At 33.8% G+C, this 25,731-nt stretch overlaps 1 protein-coding gene and 2 non-coding genes across 7 annotated transcripts in view; 2 read left to right on the top strand and 1 right to left on the bottom strand.

Moving 5' to 3' along the window:
• Positions 1-25,731, top strand: part of LOC124952249 (sestrin homolog) — a 94,583-nt gene that overhangs the window by 35,913 nt on the left and 32,939 nt on the right. For all 5 annotated transcript variants that reach the window (XM_047501801.1, XM_047501802.1, XM_047501804.1 and 2 more), the window contains exon 5: positions 1,059-1,088. In XM_047501801.1, the coding sequence (XP_047357757.1) occupies positions 1,059-1,088 (30 nt within the window). The remainder of the gene's footprint in view (positions 1-1,058; positions 1,089-25,731) is intronic.
• Trnak-cuu lies at positions 16,436-16,508 on the bottom strand. The gene has a single exon. It is a non-coding gene; the product is annotated as a tRNA-Lys (tRNA).
• On the top strand, positions 19,212-19,284 carry Trnak-uuu. Its single transcript has one exon. It is a non-coding gene; the product is annotated as a tRNA-Lys (tRNA).

The raw sequence follows: 25,731 nt of genomic DNA, 5'->3' as shown, positions 1-25,731 counted from the left end.
AGAGAAAAAGCTTAGAAACATGGCAGGACATCTTCCGGAGAAGTAATCACGTGCGATAAAATCGTTCTCTACATTATCAACTTTCATCAACCGATAAAACAGAATAAAGTTTTTCTCTGATCGATTAGAAGTTCAAAGATCAGATGATAGGCGGCACTCACGTCGAACTATCGAATTATTAAATCATTTCCTCTCGCGATTTTGATAGAATGGAAAAGAAAGAAGATCATAATACAGAAGCTTCATAATAAATTCATTTTCTTTTTTTCACGAATATCGTAGATAGATGTTTTCATAATAATCTTTATTAATTTATCAGAGATACGATCCTTTTTTTTTTTCTTTTTTTTATGTTTGTGATTCGAAACACAAATTTTAATTTCGAATATCAAAATGATATGATAATCGATGCTTAACGATTTAGACAAGTTGACGGTATAAATGATCAGAGTTTTGGACGGAACGTCCAAAAGTCGACAAGATAAACGATCTGTCTTCTTTATCCATCTTTTATTCGTCTTTTAAATTTCGATTACGTTCAATCGTACAGGCAAGTTTAATATTAATCATATACGTGTAAAGTAGTTTTATTGTGAAAATATACAAAATGATATAAATATTAATCTTAGACAATAAAGAATACATGAACAATTAAATTTCAAATATAACAGTCGAAGGTTCATTCAAAATCATTTCTTTATTATTAAATTATTCATACTTGTGCACGATACGATATTCTAGATCGTATTGTATTAATTTTCTAGAAACGTATAATCACGAGTACTATTGTACTCTTTTCTTTTTGTTTTTTTACCAAGCATCTTATTCGATTTAATTAAAAGTAGGTAGTAATTTAGGTCGAACGATAAGATAATTGATTTGGACCGTAATCTAGTAATAGCTCGTTCTTATTCCAATCGGAGTACGCGTTTTTCTCGAAGAAATGAAAGATATACAATTTTATGAATCGTTTAAGCTTAAGATAATATGCTATATCACCTTATATGGAATATTCAAGTCATTCAATATTAATATGATAATATTGTTTTTCATTTCAGTTGCCGGATCTGAACAACCTCGATGAAAAGGTGAGTCCACTCCAAAAATAACGAACGGATGTCATTTTGGATGTACAATGAGCGTTCGGTGATGTTCGAACTGGTAAGCGAAATTCGAAAATGTTTTGCTTGGCGGCCCGCCAGATGCCGCTCTCTTTGACCAATTTATTTTGATGTTTAGGGGGGATCTAATGCCAAGAATTTGCAACTATTTAGAATCAGGAAAATATATATCATACTTTTATGCGAAATATTGAGCACATCTAAACGAATTCTGAGAACATTTTCGTAAAGAAAAAAAATAAAAAATAAAGAAAGAGAGAGAGAGAGAGAGAGAGAGAGAGGAAATAGGAAATTTCTTCTAAGTTCCAGACGCGTAAACTTTTGAATAATAGCCAGAATTATAAGAACTGCGTGAAAGATCTTTATCGTACTCCTCGGTACAGTTTCGTCATCTTTCTCGTTCATATTCATCGTTCGAACTCGAGACGCAGGCCAGCCAGCATGATCTCGTCGATCCCAAAGGAGCGTGCGCGAGGAATCGTAATACTTCTTACGTGGATTACGCAACGCTACCTACGGAATAATTTCCTTCGGTTCCACCGAAGTAATTCATTAATCGCTCGAGTCGGTCGTTGAACTATCTTTCATACGCATTTGTTTGTAATCCCCTCGACGATTTCGCTTTTCCTTTCTCGCGATAATGCGAAGAAAAATGTTTGTGACGCTAGAAGAGAATATTAGTGAGCTTAGAGGGAAAAGAAGGAAATGGGAAATCTCGGTCGACGTATGTTTTATTTAACGCGTTAATATTCCATCTCGTAGAGAAATAGAGCATTCCGACAGGTGCAGTGGCATCGGGAAACAACGACAAAGAAAGAGAAAGAAAGAAAAAAAATAGAGATAGATAAATAGATAGATAGATAGATAGATAGATAGATAGATAGATAAATAAATAGATAGATAGATAGGTAAATAGAGAAAAAGAAAGATAGAGAGAGAGAGAGAGAGAGAGAGAGAGAGAGAGAGAGAGAGAGAGGAACTTTTGTATTTGCAGGTGTAAAGAAACGTGGCCAATGAGGTCGTCGATCGTTCTGGACGTCTCCGCTAAGTTAAGTTAAGTTAAGTCGAATCGAGTTGAATCGAACAAACGCGAACGGACCAGAGGTAGCAATCTTTTCCGAGAGATTAGAAGGATTTGGGTTAATGCCTTTTGGCAGGCCTTACTTTCCTCGAACGAACGAACGAACGAACGAACGAACGAACGAAGAAACGAACGAAGAAACGAACGAGGTAGCACGTGCCTATTCACTCGTAACAAAGTTGCACGACCCGAAGAAAAACGATGCCGCAATTCGAGTTTAAATATGAAATTGGTTGCAATAGACGGAGTCTGCAAGGGAAGGTTTTCTTTAAGCTAGTCTCATAGGTGCATTTAGAGATTAAGAAAATATCTGTGTCAACGGTAACGACGAGATCGGTCGTAGCCAGCTTGCCAGATCCTTCTTGTAAACAGGATGGAATTCGCATTCGCATATTCGAATTTGAACGGAGGCTGCCGACGCATAGGCTTTTGGTCTCGTGAAAGATTCATACAACATAGATCACGGACTTAATATTATTCCGATTATTGTTGAGAATAAAAGAAAATAGATAGGTAGATATGTGAGTAAGTAAATAAATAGAGGGTCCTTCAAGAGATTTGTGCAACTTACTATTCGAAATAAATCAATCAAACATTCTAAATACACGTTGAGATTATTATTCAAATTTTGTATTCTTCTTTCATCGTCGAACGCAATAAAACGATCGGACTCACGACTTGAAGATTTGTTATCGTGCACCTGAGCGCTGCGTTATTTCTTGTACAAACTTGCGGTAATGTAGAGGTGTTTTACCGATAACTAAGTCAATATTGCAATCTACTCTATGAAAGATTTTTTTTAAATGCAATGACGGCATCGAGTGTGACAAACAACGAGAAAAAGGAAAATTTCGTACCGTAACGATCCAAAATAATCGTACGTCGAATAGTTCTTAATTGATATTTTGTCGATTAAAAGAAGAAGAAAAACAAACACGTATACATACACATACACGAACACACACGCTTTCACGCATATAAAAAAGAAACAAAAAAATATGGTCAGTGGGTGAGCCCGTTGACGCCAGAGAGAGAGAGAGGGAGAGAGAGAGAGAGGGAGAGAGAGAGAGAGAGAGAGAGATAGAGAGAGAAAGAGAGAAAAAAAACACGAACGATCTACACTCGTACGACACATTAATAATTCCGTAATAGCGAGCGCACGCGTGTTTTCTCTCTGCCACGAGCGCGAACGCTCGCGCGCGCGTTCGCGCATACACATCGGCCGACCGTATATGGCTGATCTTGGTAAACAACAGTGGTTGCCAAATCGCGGCTGCTATTAATAAATAGAACACGATTTGCGCAATGAAAACGCATTCGATCTTTATTCGTACTTACAGAGTATTTCTCCCTCTCCGTTTCTCTCTCTCTCTCTCTCTGTCTCTCTATCTTTTTAACGTTCCCGATGAAAAGAGTAATAAAAGTTGGAAATGAAAAATTTATAAATCAATCGATTAGGTCAATCATATCGTCCATACGACGGAAAAATCATTGGTGAGAAGTTTTAGGTACATCGGATAAGTGTTTCTCTCTTTCTATCTCTTTCTCTTTCTCTTTCCCTTTCTCTCTCTCTTTCTCCCTATCTATTTATCTATCTATCTCTTTCTTTCTCTTTTTCGCACGCACACATGTACACGCTGTCTGTTCCGAATAAGCGTGATTAAATTAACAACGATATAAATAGACACGTGGCAGGGCAAGCACGATTATTCGCACGCCCCTATTTTTCTAGGCATCGTGTGCTCTGGTAAACGGATACGTTAGGCGAGAAGCAAATACGCACGATCACGATAGCAATTCTTTACGGGAACATGTGTACGTATAGGTCTATGTATGTATACGTTTGTATGCGTGTGCAGAACTGACCTCGAGGAGTACTAGGGTGATGTGCCGTCGAGCGTCGTTGACTTTTAATAAACAGAATTAAAATCTCTAGTGATATATATATATACGTATATATAGATTTTTATCGAATATACTTATACATATACAATGTAACTATATATATATCATCTATTAGTGGATATCTACAATATGCATAACGCCAATAAATAATTAACTTACCAATCGAAAGATATTATCATTGAACGCGCCGAAGATAAAATTCACTCATTAGGTTATATAATTACTGAGTCTATTACGTAGGAGAGGGAGATGGTCGAATTAAATTTTACGAGAAAGGTTATGAAAACATTTTTTTTTTTTATCTTCTTTTTTTTTCCGGAAATACTTGTTCTACAAAGGGCATAAGATGATTTTAAAGCAATTTATAATATTTACGAAATATAATGTAGTAAATATAATTTGAAATTTTGTTGAAAAGGTAAACGTAGAACAATTTCGTATTTGATGATATATATTTTTAAACGAACGAAATATTGTCGTTTGATAAATATTTTCATGTTTACTTTTGTTAATAAATTCTAAGCGTTAAATCGAATTAAAAATAATAAAATGTTAATTGAATATTCTTATTACTCTTTCTGATAATTTCTAGACAAAGTACAACGTCGAATGATAAATCCCATCTTTGTTTAAATACTTATCAACATAGATATTTTACAAACATTTATCACGTGTCAACTTCGTGTTTCTTTAAAATGTTTTCATTTTTTAACTTCTTTTTTTTTCTTTTTCTTTCTTCTTCCATTTTTTGAAAAAGGAAAGAGAGAGAGAGAGAGAGAGAGAGGTAATAATGAAAATAGTTGATCTTATACATAAAAGATTAGCGTTTCTTCTTTTTGTCCTCGAATTTTGCGCATGCGTATAACAGAATGGCGCCAAAGTACCGAAAAGGTAAAGATCGTGTGACCGAACACGTGATGCGTAAATATGGAGATGCGTAAGGAAGAGGAGAAAGAAGAGAAGAAGGAGAAGAGAAAGGAGGAGGAAGAAGCAAGAGACACGAAACTTTTAATAGCTGTTTTCGTCAGACAAGTCAAGGATAAACTATCGTGGAAAGGTTCTACTCGAGGTCGACCGGTTAAAGGCGCGAAGAAAGTTTCATAAAACTAAAAGAATCAATAAATCTATATATTTGACTCTGTGGAAATAGAGAAGTTTTAATGAAAATAAATGAAAATAAAAAATGCAGAAAAAATTAAAAGAAAAAATAATTTAAATAATAACAAGCAGTTACGTATATTCATTCATCATTCTCAAAAAAAAAAACAATATATTATATCTTATTAATTACTACATCAAAGATCGTTCAATTAAGTTGGCACGGCAATCGTGATATTTTAATTGATCATAAATTATGCTAAATTACGTTATAAAAAGCGTATAAGATATTAAGAAAATCGTTTGTTTTTTTCTTTTTCTCTTTTTTCTATTTTAAATATGTAATTAACGATACATTAGGCAAGTATTTGGCACGTGAATAAAATTACACCGGATTCATAATTCTCACGTACAAGATGAGGTCCGTCGACGAGCCAATCGAGCGTAACAGTGCATGTAACAACCAATGAAATCAACCTCGGAGCCGGTAACGATGCGGAATTTACGCGTGATTCGGTGGAGCAGTGCCAAAATCTTCAGAAACTATTCATCGCCGTGTGTTACACGACTGCGGAGAATGGGAGATCGAACCCCGTTCCGGCAAAGGTGGATTAAGTAAACAATCGTTTAGAGATACACGCGAAAACTACGTGTTTCTTGCGTGAGACTCACGTGGCGTCTGACAAATATTTCGCGAGGTATTAAAAATGAGGAAGAGGAAGAGAAAGAGGAGGAAGAAGAATTCGGTCATGGCGTCGGCCGGTCGGCAAATCTTCTCCACGTGTCGTCCGATTTCAGAGTCAATTTGATTTTCCAAGTATTTTGGCATTCCTTAGAAATAACATAACGATCTCTCTCCACCCTCTATCCCTATTTTTTTTCTTCTATTTTACAATTGATTTGTGTCTAACAGATAATAAAACCAATGAGAGAGAGAGAGAGAAAGAAAGAGAGAGAGAGAGAGAGAGAGAGAGAGAGAGAGAGAGAGAGAGAGAGAGAGAGAGAGAGAGAGAGAGAGAAAAGTTGTAGCAGAGGGGAGGAGATCGTCAGGCTAATGGACACGTGCATTTTACATTTCTCATCTAACGAATATTTAATTGATGTGAGTACAAAATACTGTTCTCTCTTCTTCTTCTTCTTCTTTTTTTTTTATTTTTTTTTTTTTTTTTATACGATCGCTATGATAAAATACGATATAATAATGTTTAATAAAAATGATCAACATTCACGTTCGTAGCAATATTACTCTTAAGATGTTTCTTTCAGTTCACTAAAATTTAGATCGAGTTTTATTAATCTTGGCTCTCTCTTCTTTTTGAAAATAGCAATAATTATGTTATTTTATTAGAAATTCTAAGATATCGCGAATAAAACAGGCACGGTTAAATAAAATAAGTTTGAACGTTGCACTTAACGAACTAGTTGCGTTCATTGGCCGACTCCGACATTCTATTTTTCTGTTTCTTCCTTCTTTCTTTTTTTTTCTTCTTCTTTCTTTTTTTTTTTTCTTTTTTCTTTTCTTTTCTTTTCTTTTTCTCTCCACCATTAATATACCAACTTTATTCTATTCTTTTGCGTATAGTCATGATAAAGAAGGAAATATCGAAGAATGGGGGAGATAAATGTGAAAGAAGCAGAAGGAAGAGGAAGAGGAGGAGTGAGGGAAAGCTCGGAAACGGATGACTAACGAAATCGACGTTAGTCTTGCTTCGATTGCATGCTAATTGCGCGAATCGATTACGATGGTTAGAGAGTGAGTAAATGAGTGAGTGAGTGAGAAAGAGAGTGAGTAAGAGAGAGAGAGAGAGAGAGAGAGAGGAGAAGAAAAACGTGGAATTAGTCTAGCAGTCAGAATCGATGTCTTCCAATTGGGAAAAGAGTGAAAAAAGTCTAGAATTTGCTTGCATCGTATGCTAGCTCTTATCGCGCCCGGGTTGAACGATTTATTCGAGGCTCGTGATGATAAAATGGAGACAAGCGTATTGAAGCAAACTGCATTTTTTGCACTTTTTCTTTCCTTTTTTTACAAAAGAGAGAGAGACAGAGAGGGGGTGGGGAGAGGGAGAGAGGGAGTAGCAGAAGAGGGGGAGACGAAATTTCATTTTTTTCGCACGATAAACGATAAGCTAGAAGGGACCCTGATAATTGGTTAATAACGGCCAAGCTCATAGACCTTTTTGTTCTTCTTTTTTTCTTCACGTCTGACGTTTTGCAGATAGCGATAATCGTAAGAGAGTAGAGAGAAATTCGATAAGAGTTCGAAGGGTCAGTCACAATAATCGTTCGTCCAACCCTCGCGATCGGTAAATGTGTCAACGATCGTCCCCGTTGACACTTGTACTGATATTTACTTGGACGTGACTGAGGATAGATTCACGCTATTATAGAAATTTATAAATTCCAACCGATTCTCGAACGACGTTTTTATTTCGAGGTGGACGTTGATACGCGTCAATAACGACGATGCGTTTATCGATTCAGAAAAATACGTACTTAGTCGAGACAACAAAGTTGTCCTCGTATCTGGTAAACGTAATTGAGGATTTGTCACACATGCATATACGTGCGCACATGTAAACGCACACGCGTGCATTGTGTTCCCTATACTTCCCCTTTCTTTTCTCTCTCTCTCTCTCTCTCTCTCTCTCTCTCTTTCTCTCTTCGTTCCCCTCAGCTTGGTATAATGCCAGTTGAATAACGCGCATCAAAAGTTATGGCAGCTACGTCATTCTACCGGATTATAGTCCAGCCACGACATATCGTGGGGTCAAACGCCTTGCTATCGTACTTGACTGCAAGAGTCGTCGTGAGATCGATTCTAACATTGAAGAAATGTCTTCTATACATAGTACTAAAAGAACTTCCGGTTCGTTAGATAAACAATTTTCCCTACGTAAAAAGATTTTTCTTCGCTTCGTTAGTTTCTTTCGAATTTGAAAAGAAGTATATGAATAAACGATTCGATGACTAGACGAGCAATGAAGAATTACCCTTTTAGTGATCAAGTATACAACGATCTAGTTCGCTTAGTAAAGCTTTCATTTATCACTCGACACTTTGTATCTCTTTCTAAGCTTCTTCTAACTAGGTAGATCGTTGAAAAACAAGAAAAGTAGGTCGAGCAAAAGAAAGACAAAGCGGTCCACTGTATTTTGTTGAACAGTAAGTATATCGTAACTAACGTTACCGACAAGCGGACATACTTGTTTCGTGTCCTTTTTTTTTCTTTCTTTTTTTTTTTCAAGGCTATACTAATTCTAAATTAAAAAAAAAAAAAAAAAAAGAAAAAAAAAAGAAAAGAAATCCATCGAAGTAAATCAATGATGCTCGTTGTGTCGATGACGAAGTAGATATTAATATCATTTAGCTCGTTTCAATCGATAAATGTTAAATGACTTATAGATCTTTCGATTTTCATAAACACAAACAATGTTTGGTTCTAAACGGGTTGCTATCGAGCTTGCTATTGCGTTTCAGATCGAAAATAGAACAGACGTATTCGACTATATACATAATTCTATATATTCGACTATATGCCAAATTCCTTTCTTCCTCTATTTTCAAATAAAACATCTTCTCAGATTCGATTCATTTCACCAACAGGGGGTTTTTGATATCACACTTTATTGCAAACATTCTTGTAAAGATGCAATGGCGTCATGCATTTTTACGACGTAACATTTCTCAAACGTAAAGATTAATACGAATGAAATCTCAACAAGATCCTACAGTAAAATATGAGAGAATGGTTTGATCCAAATGCGAAGAATAGATAAGTATAGATCATTGCTTGGCTGTTTCATCGAGTAATCGTAGATGATGATAAAAAGATGCGATATAAATATATAACCGACATAAATATATAACACGATTTTCTTTCCCATTTGTTTTAACCATTGTCGGTGGTTTGTTACGATTCTTCTTTACGTATTTACGTTTTCCATCGAAAGATGAGGACCTAGTTTATCTATTTAGTTCGAAAACTGCAGTACGATAAGACATTATGTGTCGTTTATCGTTTTGTTGATATTTCGATATTGTTTTCTTCTCTATTTTTTGTCTTTCCTTTTTTTTTTTTCTTTTTTTTTTTTTTCTCTATGATGTAAATCTTCAAATAGTCGAAGCGTAAAACATCGAGAAGACTCGTCGGCGGCGTCAATTACGGCGAGTTTTATGCTTCTATGGCGCTTGATTTTTATGCCAGACCTTGGGCGGTTCTCGTCGTTGTTATTGCAAGTGCAGAGCCTTCGCTTCGTTCGCTCGCTCGTCAAACTCCTCTCTGCACGTATTTCGAGATGATGTCACGCATTACAAGTACCCACATACGTGAGCCTATGTGTCGATGGTAAACCGTAGAACACGTTCAAAATAACAATCGACTTATCGTTCGCATACCGAACGTAGAGACATAGAAATGCACGCGAGAGAGTTCTCGAGAAAGGCTCGATCGATTTTTCGTTAACGAGTAAGTGATACGCGAATGGCACGTTAAGAGGCGCTGTCTCTTTATTTGCAATAATAAATAATAAACATCTAAATAAATAAATAAATAAATATATATATATATATATAAAGTGTTCTAACGAAGTACCCATAAGGTTATTATGAAATCTAATGATTTTTTTTTTTAATATTTGTCTCAGCGTTTTTTAAAAAAATCACTAGATCTCATAATAATCCTGGTAGATACTTTTTGTTGGAACATTTTGCATGTGCGTTTGTATTTATATATATGTACTTTGTATATATAGATACAAAGTATATATATACCTATATATATAGAATATATACATATACATATATAGTCATATATATATACTTATATCTATAAAGTACCGTTCACATATATATATATATATATATATATATATATATATATATATATGTATGTATGTATGTAAGTATGTATGTATGTATGTATGTATGTATGTATGTATGTATGTATGTATGTATGTATTTATATATGTGTATATGTGTATATATATATATATATATATATATATATATATATAGACATATATATATATACATGTACCTATATATAGATGATCTATTAAACGGAAACAATGTGATAATGATGGAACGATTAGCGTATTGTTCAAAATGCACGTGGTTATCTTTCGCATCCGCGTGAATTCTTGCAGCTGCTGCCGCGGCGGTGTCAAGTTATGTCAAGAGGTTCTCCTTCGAAAGCAAGCGCCTTTCCCGATACTTCGTTATCTTTTCTTAATGCACCGAAGGCCGATGACGACGATTCGAGCGATAAACGAGCTACGATCATCGTTTCAACACTTTTTCCAGCGCTTATCTCTTTAATCGTCCCTTGAATAAAGCTGCCGTTCTTCGATGTTATTAATATTCATTAAGTTGCTCTTTCGATCTGTTCAAACGAACGATTCATAATTGAGCGTTTTCTGTTTTTTTTTTCTTTTTCTATTTTTGGTTTTTTCTTTTATTTGAACATCGATGATGAAACATTTCATTGATTATTCGAAACAAATTATTATTTGTACTTATATAACTTTATAGTCAATTAATGCAATATTTGATATTTAAAGTCGTTAAAATAATATTTCATATAAAAATGTTTAAGTTTGAATTGATTTTTGAATGAAACGAAATATGGATATATTTAATTAGAATATGTGTGTACGTTCCTATCGGTTACACATTATATATAGATTTAATTCACTCGTTCCACCTTCTACGATACATTGCATAAACTCAATAATGAGAGGTTATTTAATTGACACTCATTGTCCGGGGAAACGAAGCGGCGATTTTGTTTCGCATGTAAGTAGATTGTTCGTGTATGTGCACAGTTATCCTATCTCAAGACTCGTGTAAGAGATATACAGGGAATCTATATACGTTAAATAAAATTACATGTTATTGGATTAAAAAAGTAAATAAATAACGAAAAATTACGAAATTAGTATATTTTGGATGATACGATTGAACTTATATACCGTGACGAGATTTCATCTTTACGAGACTATCGTGAACATGAAAAATATATTAATCATACCGTAAATCGTAAAAATAATTAATATCCATAGTCATAGTAAATCTCATTAATGCGTTTAAATTATCAAGATCAAATATAGAAATTTTCTATGTTGAGAATCCGTAAACCATGTAACCCCAATAAATAATATCTTTTTCTTCTTTTTCACTCTCCTCCCTCTCTTTCCTTTTAAACAACTATACAATCTCGAAGTTAGAAGTAATTAAACGCTTGGGTGCGTTCGACAACATTGTAAATAAATAAAAAGTTCGATGCTATCTTCTTAAATGTAGCTACGGCTTCCGTTCGAATTAAAATAACAAAAAAGACCTATCTTATTGCACATAGCACGCACATTTGACAGGGAGGTATCACGTGGTTAGAAAACGCGAGAGGAAACAGAGAAGGCAGGATACATATGTTAGCTTCCTTTGTGCCTTTGCAATGAAGTAGAGCTGAAGCTTTTGCTGCGCCATTGCCTCCCACTACGTTGGTCTACCGAGAAGCTGTAATTAGGTCAACGCTTCGACGATTCGTTTATCTGCTTGTTTGTACTCTCGTCTAATACGGCACTACGATTGAATATACGCTTTTACAGATTTTTTTAACTATACAAGCTTATTTTATCGTATTTTTGAGTACTTCGATCGTTTTAACTTCAAATTACAAATCGATTGATCCAAATTTATTTTTTCTCTCTCTCTTTCTCTCTCTCTTTTTCTTTTCTGGAAATATTAAACGTTTTTCTTGAAGAATATTACAAAGTGGTATGATTATTATTATTATATTATTATCACTTAGTTTCTCCTTTTGTTTTCGAAAAGAAACAGTTTGAAACGAGAAGTCGATTAAACTCGATAACCCGAGATTTATACGGAAGCACTTGGACAAACTACGTTTCACGATTTATAAAATCGAAAATGTCGTGATAATAGATAGTACAAAGTGCTCGAAATATATCTACTTGTGTAGTTTGTTACGTAAAATAATAACCTCGGGTATGAAGCCAGCTTGCTACTACTTCTTGTGTTATCTTCTATGCAGCCGTTCACGACCGCATGTTTGACCATATGAATTCTCTCGTAACATATTGTAGCTTTAACGATAATATCAATTGCCTACCGACCTAATCTGGTTTCAATGAGTTCTCATTCTCGTAATCATCGATTGAGCCAAAAATATTCTATAATTCTAGACACATTCCGTACTCTTTTTTCTATCTTTCTATTCGTCCTCACCGTCTTTACAGTATTCGATAAAAGACATACACACACACGCGCGCGCGTGTATAAGTGTGTGTATGTGTATGTGTGTGTGTGTGTGTGTGTGTGCCTTGGCAGCTTTAAATCCGTTTAATCCTAAGTCAGCTTGGAAGAGCTCTCTTGAGGCATCTTGAATGATTAAATTACTAATGGAAGCCGTGAAAATGTCTGTCATTGTGTTCTATTGCGGTTAGAACTAAGATAGGAAGGAGAATATAAATCCTTTCGATAGGGAGCTTTAATCGACATGTAATTACATTATCAAGGATTAAATGTTTTCATGGAACGTATGCCAATGTAATTTGCCAATTCAAAAAACGATTAATACATTTTTCTCTTTGTTCGCTTTTCTCTTTCTTTCTCTTTTTTATTTTTTTCTTATTTTGGAATGAGGCAAAGGGTGGGTGGGGGAGGAGAATGGAGGAAAAAAACTCGTGTATTCGTCAATCTCTTCGCGTTTATTTTAATGTCGAACACAAATCAAGAGGTCTCGATCGATTTGTCAGATTAAAATGACAATGGCGGATCTTCATTGTATGATTACAGAGACATTATGAAGGTAGTACGTATCTATTCGTATAAGCCAAGATAATACAATGAGGAATTGTTCGTCCAAAAGCGACGAGCTCTCCTCTCCTCTATGCACGCCGATGTATGTATATTAATTTGACTTTGTCATCCTCTTTCCTGTGCCATTGTCCTCGAAAGCATATAATCGACAGAAATGTTTGAGAGATATTCGTGATAAGACAATAAAATTTTTCTCTTATCATAAATGCAACCTACATAGTAATTAGTTATAGAAACAATTTCAATCGTATATATATATATATATATATATATATATATATATACATATATATATATATACATACGATTGAAATTGTTGATAATACGATTGTATATATATATATACATATTAAATATATATGTATATATATATATGTATATATGTAATATATATATATATATGTATATATATATATACATATTAAATATATATGTATATATATATGTATATATGTAATATATATATATATGTATATATATACATATATACATGTAAAATATGTTTTTTATGAAACTTGATTATTTCTATAATTTCCAACGCAAAACGAAACTGGTTTCATGCAAGAAAGGAGAAAGTAATTTATAATATTTTTTCGATCACTGTATTGATTATAATAAATCCATTAAAACGCCATATAATATCGTACTTGTTTCAAAAATAGTAGATATCTACTTTACCGATACATAGAAAGAAAAGTTGTATCACGGATACTTGGGATAATTAGAAGCGAATTATAAATTTGTAGCGAACGATTAACGTGTTGGTTAGAGCGAAAGAAAGAAAGGTGGAGAATGAGAGAAAATGAGAGAGAAAATGAAAGCGAGTGAGAGAGAGAGAGCGAGTGAGAGAGAGAGAGAGAAGGAAAGCTAATATAATTAGCAATTACCAGAAAGAACGATGGTTATCGCATTAATGATAATGTGTATCGTAGCGAACGATCGAAACTTTCTCTTCGTATCATTTCGTCTTGCAGCTCGCTGAACTTACATACAATGAGTTGATTTTAGTGGAGGAGAAACAAGTATGATTCATGCTTCCTTCGAACCTAAGATATATATATATATATATATATATATATATATATATATATGCATGTATGATTTATATATGCATATTCCATATAAGTTGATATACCTATATTGTATCTTCATACGGTACATATATTTTTTTCGTGCACGCAATTATATGTAATTTCAATGATCGTATGTATGGATAAAAGAAACGAAACGAACAGAACAGTTAAGATCGTCCTTCCGTAATTACTTTAGCAAGTTTGCAATCGAGTGGTTTTTGGGAAAGCGTACACGACTACCTGTTGCTGCTTCGCCTTTTTTTCTTCCATATTTTATTTCTTTTATGGATCGTCTTTCTTCTCGGTGAAAGCAAAGTACTATTTAGATTCGATACTTTTAAAGATTATTAATTTAAACAAATGCATTTTGTAAATTTAGCTAAGACATTTCTTTGTCCTTTTTTTCTTTTCTTTTCTTTCTTTTTTCTTTTTTTTTTTCTTCCTTTTTTCTTTTTTTCTTCTTCCTTTTTTTTTTTTCTTTTTCTTCATAAAAATCAAACTTGAGATTTATCTTATTCTGGGAATAAATGCGCGAAAATTTGCACCGCACACACGACACAGACACTCTAACTCGTTTTACCTATCTCGATTCCACATTTTCGCATCATTTATATTGTACGTTTGTACATATATACATACATACATACGCCAAGAGGGATCGCAAGCACGTGAGCACTTATACGCTTCGCCATATCACGTGGAACGAACGTGTTCGTTAAGCTTTATAAGTTAGTGTACCGGTTTAATATATTATCTCCTATCTTTTCCTTTATAATTGACATCATTTTCTTAACGTTTTTTTTCTTTTTTTTTTTTTTTTTTTTTTTTTTAATTTGTCTAACAAAACCAAAAAGTGGTTTCGCGATCGTAGAAATGTAAACATGAGTTATCAATGTATTTGTCTTCTCGATCAATTATAGAAACACGTAATAAAGTTGAATTTGATCTAAATTTATTTTTCACCGGGCGTATTCTCGGATAAAGAATAATTCTGATATGACTTTAATTCATCATGATATATAATTAAAAAAGGAAACGAATTACCATACTCGATTTGTTTTTTTTTTCTTTCTTTCTTTTTTTTTTTTTTATGATACCTATATACGTATTTTACAAGAATAACGTCAATGTCAATTAACGAATCGACGTTTCCGCATGTGTGCATACGCAATAACGAAAAGTCTGTGCTTAAGTTTACATGTAAACATCGTGTAGTTCTCTCATTATCGTGAAGATAACTCGAGTCAATGATTTCATTGTTCTTCGTAAATCTTACGTAACAATTTCGAATTTCCTATTTGCTTCGTGCCACGGAAACATTCGCCAAAGATATGAGATGCTTTGATAAATGTATTTTTTATTTTTCTTCCTCGATTTGGCAAATTATTCCTACCGAAAGATTTGCTTTTGCTCGTCATAATGATGAAGGAAAAAGAGGAGAGGGGTGAAGAGGAAAGATGAACAATTTCCCTTCTCTTCTCTCCTCTCCTCCCCTCCCCCTCTCTCCTCCTCTCTACTCCTCTCCTTTGCTCTGATCTGATCTGCTCTGCTCTGCTCTGCTCTTCTTTGCTCTGATCTCCTCTTCTCTCTTCTCTTTTTCCATCGCATCTTCCGTGCATTTTCACTGCATCGTTCGATAAACATTTTATTTCGGGTTGTGTCGAAACATTGCCACGTTGTACCGCATGCCGCACATCACTAAAAATACACAACTCTACAGAAGCAGCCCCTCTATCCCTTGGCAGTGAGTGAAACCGTAATCGAAAATAACTCACCGAAACACCTGGCACCACAGTGTTCTATTCCGCTTACCCGAATACTTGGATTTCTCTGCGTGTCTTTCTACCTGATACTGTGTTTTCGATTTAATGACCCTCCTGCGAGTTTATCCACCCGGATGATGATTACTATGAATCCAACTCTCGATTATTCAATCAATATTATTTATTAATTAATACAATATAACTTTTGGGATTACTTTTGTATAATTAAATTGTAATATTGTAAGCGATCGATTCGCAAAAAAAAAAAAAAAGAAATAAATTTACCTAACATTGTTCGTAAATACATTAGTAAAATATTTGCCAAGTAACGTCAGAGTTAGTTGTTTATTCCGTTTTTATATTTACATCGAAGTTTTACGTCAAATAGTGACGAAAGAGTTTTTCTCACTTCTTATATATATATATATATTTGTGTGTTTATACATTGTAATTTTGAGTTAGATAAAAATAAATTGTAATTTTAATGATTTGTTATTGATGAAATATGAATGAGTTATAAGTACTTAAAAATTGAATAAGAAAAAAAAAAGCCATCGCCCAACGTGGGGCTCGAACCCACGACCCTGAGATTAAGAGTCTCATGCTCTACCGACTGAGCTAGCCGGGCTGATGAAAAGTCCAGAGATAACAAGCATTATCTGTGTTTCTATTTTCAAAATGAATTTTTTTTTCTTTCCGTTTTATAAGACAAAATAATTCCATTAACGATACATTAAAAGTTTTAATAAATTCAATTTGAGGGATCTATTGAGCGCGAATGTTTAACTAAAAATAAGTTGGCCGTAAATCGAAAGAATATCTTGCGTAGTTTCTGCGATCAACAACCGTAAGCTTAAATTAGATCGATTAACTTGAACGTACTCAAAATGAAATTCGAACGAATAAGAATAGATCTTTGGAATGATCGGATTTAGAAATAAATCGTAGATTAATTGATGATAAATCAATCGTTTCACACGTTAGAATTGTTTCATCGGATGGTTGGTTAAGATTTTCGAATTTTTTTTTTCTTTTTTCCTTTTTTCCTTCTTTTTTTTTTCAATCGAGCTACCGACTTATAATCTAGTAGGAAGATTCATTGTAAAAGTGGCATTAGGTAGCTATATTTGAGAACTTTAATATTGGAAACTAGCCAGCAGAGATACTAGTTAGCAACGTGAAATTCTTATCCACCCTCTTCGAATTCCCTCGACTCTTGTCCCTTCGTATATGTTCCTATACGCGCGCCTATACATGTGTGTGTGTGTGTGTGTGTGTGTGTGTGTGTGTGTGTGTGTGTGTGTGTGTGTGTGTGTGCGTGCACGTTTGAATCGTAGGCCGATGTACACGGTCAACCATTGGGTTTTCTGTATTAATTATTCAGCTTTCCATTTTACACATAAAAAACTTAATTCCATGTAATTCATTCTTGAACATTAAAAAAAGTCAAAAGTCGTTAAAGTATTATCGAAATAAATCAATTTATTTATCAATAGATATATAACGACGTTTTAAATTTCAAAAAAATTTTATAATTTTAACTTAACGATTAAAATCAGTTGTTTAAAATATGTTAGTTATAATTTACATATATAATGAGAGAATAACGTAATGCTCGTAAAAATAAATCGTTGCTTTATGCAATTTTCTTTTAAACTGTTGTCATCATACGAGTTACTCGTTAATAAATCATAGAGAGAGAGAGAGAGAGAGAGAGAGAGAGAGAGAGAGAGAGAGAAAAGGAGGGAGAGATAGGGAGAGAGACAGAGAGAGAGAGAGAGAGAGAGAGAGAGAGAGAGAGAGCCGAGCTAAGCCGTTCCTTCGATTGCATTTTATAACGTGACCCTACTCCTTGTGATGCAACAAGTTTGCCGATCATTTGATTTCATAATTCTAACCTCGATCGTGTATTAGCGGATTAGAAAGATAACATTGTCGTGCGTTATTAATGGCATTCTAACAACCGATCGCAGGTTTATTGAAGCTTGTTAGTGCTTCCTCAACAACGTGGGAAATAAATCTTACTCGGCGATAAACGGCAAACGTCGGAGTGGGCGAATAAAAATATCACGTTCGGTCCATTCGTGTAGAAAGTAGAAAATAAGTAGCGACACGTGGGCTCTGTCAATCGACTGGTAGAAGCAGCTTGACAAAGACACCCTTTGTCGTCTTTCGTTTCTAATATCGAGAACTTGACACATTGAGAAGTCACTGGCAACGTGTCAAGAATCTTTTTGCTTCGTATGTAGAATATCGACCTCTTTCTCTCTCTTCCCCCTCCCCGTCTCCTCTCTCTCTCTCTCTCTCTCTCTCTCTCTCTCTCTTTCTCTCGTATTTATCCTCATCTTCATCCTATCTTCAAATTGGTGGACGTCGTCCGTCAACTCTGATCAAACTAATGTCTCATCAACGGCATGTTTTTCATCCTATCTCCTAATAAGTCAGTCGAATCCTATCCTATCACCTAATAATTTTTCCCTAGTAAGCGTTAATCCGAAATGAAATGAAATGTATGTTACATATTAAAACTTTTTATTCCCATATTAATTCATACGTCCATTAATAATTGATTATTTCCATTCGATTACATGATCGAATGCAAAATAATTTAATATTATTATATCGACATTGACCTTGGCATTTTGTAATTTTCATTTATTCAGGTTCATTCCTGCATGTGTTTAAAAAAAAAGTGATAAAAAAAGAAAAATAATAATAAAGTACAAAAGTAAGAAAGAAAGAAGAAAGGAAAAAAAAGGAAAAACATAGGCGAGAACGATTGTTCGCTGAAATGGTACATATTTAATTAGCCTCCGATAATCCGTTCTCTGACCTCTCTGTGTTAGCAACTTAATTATGTATTTCATTTTACATAAATATGTGATATTTCGTGTCAAGGATGAATACTCGATATTGCGTCTTATTTATTATGATTTTTGTTAAATCACGGCAAATCGAAACCAGTTTAAATAATGATAGTTAAGTTTTTGACTATTAATCATTCGAGATTATCCTCTTTTCAAAGTTACTGCCAGAGTTCCGTTTTGATAACGTGTATCGTCACATTTGCAAATTGTAATTCGTAAAGCGTTCAGTAATATCGTCGTTGATAATAAAGTCAAATTAAATGGAACAAATCGTAAGTAAAATTACAACTTGCAAATTGGTTAGAATGATTCTTGTTAAATCAATCGAAATATTTAATTCGCAATTAATATTAATTAAACGAAATAATTGTTATTGTATTTACAAAGTATTTTAATAAATACGACAGCTGTAAAAGAACAGAAGTCTGATTTATGAAGTATAATTCGGACGTATTCTTCATAGCGCCCGGATAGCTCAGTCGGTAGAGCATCAGACTTTTAATCTGAGGGTCCAGGGTTCGAGTCCCTGTTCGGGCGAATTTTTTTTTTCTTTTTTTTTTTCTTTTCCTAACTTCACAATTAAATTATGTTTACGTTTCCGTAATATTATTATTAACGAATTATTTTTTCTTATTTTATTTTATTTTATTTTTATTTTTTTCTTCTTTATAATTTTATTATTCATTTTACAGACTTGTATATCCGTGACTGTTATTTCATATTTTTCATTCGATCGAAGATTTTCTTTAATTCTTTTTTTCGAATTTACCACGATAAAAGGGAATATGGGCACAAATAACTTTCCAGTCGGTCAACCATGTTGTAAATATGCCTAAGGCTAATGCATAGGTCGCCATTGAATTTATCCTAAATTATATATCGTAAAGTTACATCATTTATATTTGAAAAAACAGGAAAAGAGAGAAAAAGAGAGAGAGAGAGAGAGAGAGAGAGAGAGAGAGAGAAATACAATAGTGTTTGTAATACTTACGTAAGAGAATATTTTGCTTGAAGGGTTACTAATTTTTGAAAATAATGTGACAATGATACCTGAGGAAATTTCATAGTTCCGAATCGTTTTTGATTAATTCTCCGAGAACATTTTCATACGCCACAGCCATATTATTATTCACATGTCAATCTTATCGACGTTCGCATTTTTCGATACACCTCGTAACTCGATTCTCGCACACACATGATTCACTTTATAATGATATTCTCGCATCAAATGAAATCCATAGGCGGAGGCTGATTATCGTAGGTGGATTCCTCGTACATAAAGTTTAAACAGGGAATGTATTTCGCATTTTATCATCATCATCGAGCGGTTTGTTTATCGTGAATTCGATAATGATTCGTTTGCGTGAAAATGCAAGAAATAACAGTTGTATACGTACATAACTAAATACGTATACAAGTAATTTTCTTTACTGGTCCCAGCATTGCGCGATTTTGCACAAACAAGCACGTTCACGTACCACTGTCATATGACTTTCTTCGTCTTTGTCGTGAACAAACTCACGCACACGGAAACGTATTACACATAGCGCTTGAAGACGATTTGCATATACATACTTATGTTAATCCAACGTGCCTCGTATTCCACATTACTTAGTCGGCAACGTCATTCCTTTAGAATATTATGGATTCACGATTGCAATTATTGCCTTTCATATATGCTTCGACTACTCGTAAATTAAATAAAATTTATACAGATAAATATATCACGTTAATGAATTTCTATTTTTTTTTTTTTTTGTTTTTCTTTTTTTTCTTTTTTTTTCGTAAACGTTGAATATTTTAACGATTGTTTTAATCGATTATACTAACACAGTGAATTGTGAATTTATCTTCTTTGAAGAATGCAAAGATAAAATGTTGTTGAGAAACAACATATTATTTTTTTTCTTCTTCTTTTCTTTTTATTTTTCTTTCTTTCTTTCTTTTTCTCTTTTTTTCTTTTTTTTTTTTTTTTCTTTTTTTTTTTCATTCATTTATTTATTCAACGAAAGAAAGAAAAAGCAAAGAAAATAAATAAGAATGGGATATGGTGTTAAAAGAGAGGGAGAGAAAACGAGCTTTCTTCGAAGGCACGTACGTTGGCCTCGTTCTTTTCGCTTCTAATTTCGAAGTCTACGAACGGAATCTAATGGTATCTTCGAGCATGGCACTGCCACAAATCTTCTTCCCTCTTTGTTTATATGATTCACAAGACTCCCTGGCTCGTCGGACTCCCACGTTTTTTCTCTTTACTACGATGCTATCTATATTTGACGTTTTTTTTTTTTATTTTTTATTTTATTTTTTTTTTTTTTGTCTTTTCTTTTTACGAAATAAAAAACATCCAACACATGTTCGCTTTCTCGTAAAACTCCTTTCTCTTTTCTACGCGGTTGCACATGTTTCTATCTTCTCTTTTCATCTAACCGAAACGTTTTTTAAATTATCCGACTTTTGAGCAATTTAAAAAACGAAAAAGAAACATATATATATATATATATATATATATATATATATATATATATCAAGAAATCGTATTTTAATTAAAAAAAAAAAAGAAAATAAATAAATATATAATAATATATAATAAATGCTCTTGTTGAGCATTGCACACTTTTATCACGTTATTTTTCTCTTTTCTTTTTTTCTCGTCGATAACAATATCGTAAGTATGAAAATTTAAAGTGATCCTTCAAATAGTAATTATATAATAATATATAATAAATATAATATATATAATATATATATATATATATATATACACAATCTAATAAATTTCTAATATTTTTTACGTGTAGGTAGAAATTCGGAAAAAGTTTTTCTTCAAACATGACATAACGTTTTTGTGCAACTCGTTATCACATCTTTTTTTTTTTCAGAAGCAATTTGAAAGATCATCGAAAAGGTAATATCGTGATTATTTGATTACGTGGCGTTAAAATCGATTGCAGATAGGATCGGACAATATCGTAAATACGTTAAACGTTGTTTGCTTATAAGTAGAGTCATGTTCCTGTCCTTGGCAAAGAACCATCGAGAATAATGCGGGACATTGTCCTTGAAATCAAGCTATCCACGATTCTCGATCCTATGATTTTACATCTCTATCTCTACATCTTATCTATATCTCCTTCCTCCTTCTCTTCCTTTTTCTCGTTATTAACAGCTACTCGTTGCATTAATTTATTTTCTTGTCGAACATTATTGAGTACGTAACAACAAATCGTCACTTTTATCACACTTTTTTTCTTTTCTTTTTTTTTCTTTTTTTTTTTTCTTTTTTTTTTTTTCTTTTCGTCGATCACAATATCGTAAATATCAAAATTTAAAGTGACCCTCGTGTTCGAACAGTATAATCGTATTTCGTTGTTTGTTGATTTGCAATTTTTTTGTTCTTTTTTTTTTTCTTTCCTAAGGTCGAGAAATGAAGCATGCAATGAGACAATTGAGTCAAGCACTAACGTTGAGTCATGATAATTTCTATCACCGGATAAGAACTATCCGTTTTTTTGCTCGCAAATGATTGGCTTACGTGGTCTCGCTCACGCAGTCGCCCGCCACCGACTTTGAATAATAATCTAAATATTCTTACCGAAGCCCATCGTTCGTCAATAGGAGCCTTTGATAAATCATTGGTAAGAAAGAGTATTTTGCAAATCTAACTATGTGTCGTAAACAACGACCGACGAAAACGACAAAAAGGATAAAATGCGTTTCTTTTCCCCCTTTGCAAGCTTAACAATCGTTTCCCTCTCCTCCCTCCGACCCGTGCATTTACTTACGTGTTCTTTGTTCTTAAACACCTTCGTGCACGAGGATTATTTATAGATTGAAAGATTCTATAGTTTACATAATGTGCACGTGTTTGTGCTTCTGTATGTGCCGCCTATGCGTTTGTGTATGCATGTGCGTCGCGAAAAAAAAAGGTAAAAAGATAGGTAATCTAAGAACAAGAAACGCTTCACGAAACGAATCACGACTTCGTCTCCATTTATTTGAGTAGAGGTATTTAAACGGATCGGAGTACTTCCTGGAAGACACTCCCCCTAGTGATTCTATCTATTCGAAAGCTTGCATCGTTAAGTTGCTTCCTTTTATTTCTCTCTCTCTCTCTCTCTCTCTCTCCCTCTCTCTCTCTCTCTCTCTCTCTTTCTTTCTCGTTACACTCTATAGTTTCATTCACGTTTAAAGCCAAGCAACGACGCGGCCAATCGACGTTGATCGAATTAAAACGAATTCCATGCGTTTTTCGATTCGTTCCTTCTTGGCAAAGTATCGTTTCCACCATCGATAATGAAAGAGATAGCCAAAGAGTAGAAAGAAAGAAAGAAAGAAAAAAAGAACAAAAATGTTTTGACGAACGGATTGCATAAGAAGTTACGCGTGATGTGTATAGAATGGCATGTACGTACGTAAGTATGTGTGTATATGTATATGTGTATGTGTATGTACCGTTCTAACTCGATTTTCATCGATTCATAATGAAGTCTGTTTTTGAATTTACGACTCCAGCGAAAGTCGTAAAACTACTTCCGGTAGTGTAGCTTCTGGTGTCCCTTCGGGGCTTTGACTTTATGAGCCATGACGATCGAAATTCGTCCGTAAAGTAGACCATGTTTTTTTCCACTCGAAAGAAGAAGCACTCATCCTCGGGTTCCCACGGGTTAAATCTCTTTGTTCTTTCTATAAAGAACAGAGAGAGAGAGAAAGAGAGAAAGAGAGAGAGGGTGGAAAAAGGAAGAAGAGACTTTCCGTTCTTTTTAAAGCATACTAAAAAGCACAAATATATATATATATATATATATATATATATATATATATATATATATTTTATTACATATAAGCACGATAAAATATATATATTTTATATATATTATATTTATTTTATATATATATATATATATATATTATATATATAAAACTTATGTAATTTATATATATTATTTATGTGTAAATTTATATATAAAAACAATACGTATGTATATATATATATATACACACGTATTGTTTTAAAATATCTCAACTACTTTACATTTACGAATTTTTCTTCGAATTTTCCGTGATGGGAAAAATCTTTTTGGTTTCAATGCGATACCTAAGTACCTGGTTTCTCCGTTTCTTCGTTCGTTCCAACTTCGAAGGAGTAGAGGAGACCAAATTTAGAATCGAGGTGTATCTTGTCTCTTTCCGACCTATACTCTCGCCCCTTGTACGAATAGAACACGATTGATCTTTCTGCACCCTGTCGGGTCGACATCTTACTATTACGAATTTATTTCGAGAACATCGGACAGCTGTAGGAATAGGATAATAAAATCTAGTTAATAGGATCCAGATATTATTTATAATTGTTGTTGTTATATTATTATTGTTGTTATTGTAAAAATTCGCAATGATTTAAACGAACGAAAAAGAAACGTTCGTCAGAACTATTTTCTCACAAGAATCATTTATTTTCCTGGTATTAGAACGATGAACGAGATTTCGCAAAAGGATATCATCGGCCGATTAATTCGCATGATTCATCGATGATCTAAGATTATAAAGAAAGGAAAAGCGAAGGGTTCTAAAACTGGCATGGACGGTCCTGGCTTCCCTGGCATTGCTCGAGGGAATACCGGAGGTGAACGGAACAGACTGCTCGGTGCCAGTGCCCGCACGAAACCCTCTCCCTCCCTTCCCCTCCCTTCCTCTCTTCATCCTCATCTCCATTTCCATCTCCTTTTCCATCCTACTCTTTCTCTCTCCCTCTCTCATTCTCTCTCTCTCTCTCTCTCTCTCTCTCTCTCTGTCTCTCTATGTCTATCTATCTCTATCTCTATCTATCTATTTTTCTCTTTCTCTCTCCTTCTTTCTCTTTCTCTTTATCTCTCTCTCTCTCTCTCTTTCTCTCTCTCTCTCTCTCTCTCTTTCTCTCTTCCCCTCGAATTCTCTCTTTTCATCCCTACTAGCGTAACGATGCGAATACGTCCACAGAGGTCGTGCTAAGGAGAGTCAAACTCCCGCCTTACGTAATCTTTATATCACATGCGATCGCAACGAGATCCGCACGCGGAATCAAGGCCGATAAAGAGAGCGGCTCCTACTTCTATTTCTTTATTTCTTTATTAATAATCTTATCGAGAAGATCAAGGAACTTGTACCCAATCGAAATTTCTTTCTTTCTTTCTTTCTTTCTTTCTTTATTATTTGTTTTTCTCCTTTTTTCTTGTTGCTTTTTTTCTTTTCTTTTTTCTGTTTCTTTTTTTTCTTTTCTTTTCTTCTGCTTTTTTCTTTTTTTTTTTTTTTTTATTTCTCTTTTTCTTTCTTGCTCCAAACATCCAACTCTTTACCCGATTATTCTTTTCGATCATTTTTTTTTTATTTTCTTTCTTCTCTTTTTTTGTTTTGTTTTCATTTTCTTTTCTCTTCTCTTCTTTTCTGTGTAAACCTACTCCCTCTGTAAAAACAGGGAAAAAGAGAGAGAGAGAGAGAAAAAGAGAGAAAGAGACAGAGAGAGAGAGAGAGAGAGAGAGAGAGAACGACGAATCAAGCTTACCCGGTAATAGAACGTAAGACAGCATTCGAAGCTAATTTTGATGCACGCATTGCTCCTACCGTTTGACTCTCAAACATATGCGAGAGAAAAGACACGAACGACCTAGATGCACATTATATCTAACTATATCTATACTCGTACTTACCTACTTGCTACTCTGTTTCGGACGTGCGTAAATCGGATCTGTTGCATGCAAGAGTGAAGAGAAAAGAAAAAAGAAAAAGAAAGAAAAAAAAAGAAGAAAGAAATAAACAGACATCGTCGATAATCGTTTTCTTCTAATGCGTTCTTTTTTTTTCTCTTCTTTTTCTTTTTCTTATTTCTTTTTTTTTTTTTTTTTTATTTTATCTTATACGATATCGCTTTATTTAGAGAAAAAGAAAAAAAAAGAAAAAAAAAAGAAGTTAGCCGAATCATTTATCTGTCCTTGCGCGTGTTGTTTTTTT

This window comes from Vespa velutina, chromosome 10 (assembly GCF_912470025.1).
Source record: "Vespa velutina chromosome 10, iVesVel2.1, whole genome shotgun sequence".
NCBI lineage: Eukaryota > Metazoa > Arthropoda > Insecta > Hymenoptera > Vespidae > Vespa > Vespa velutina.
This window is presented reverse-complemented; position numbering and strand designations above follow the sequence as displayed.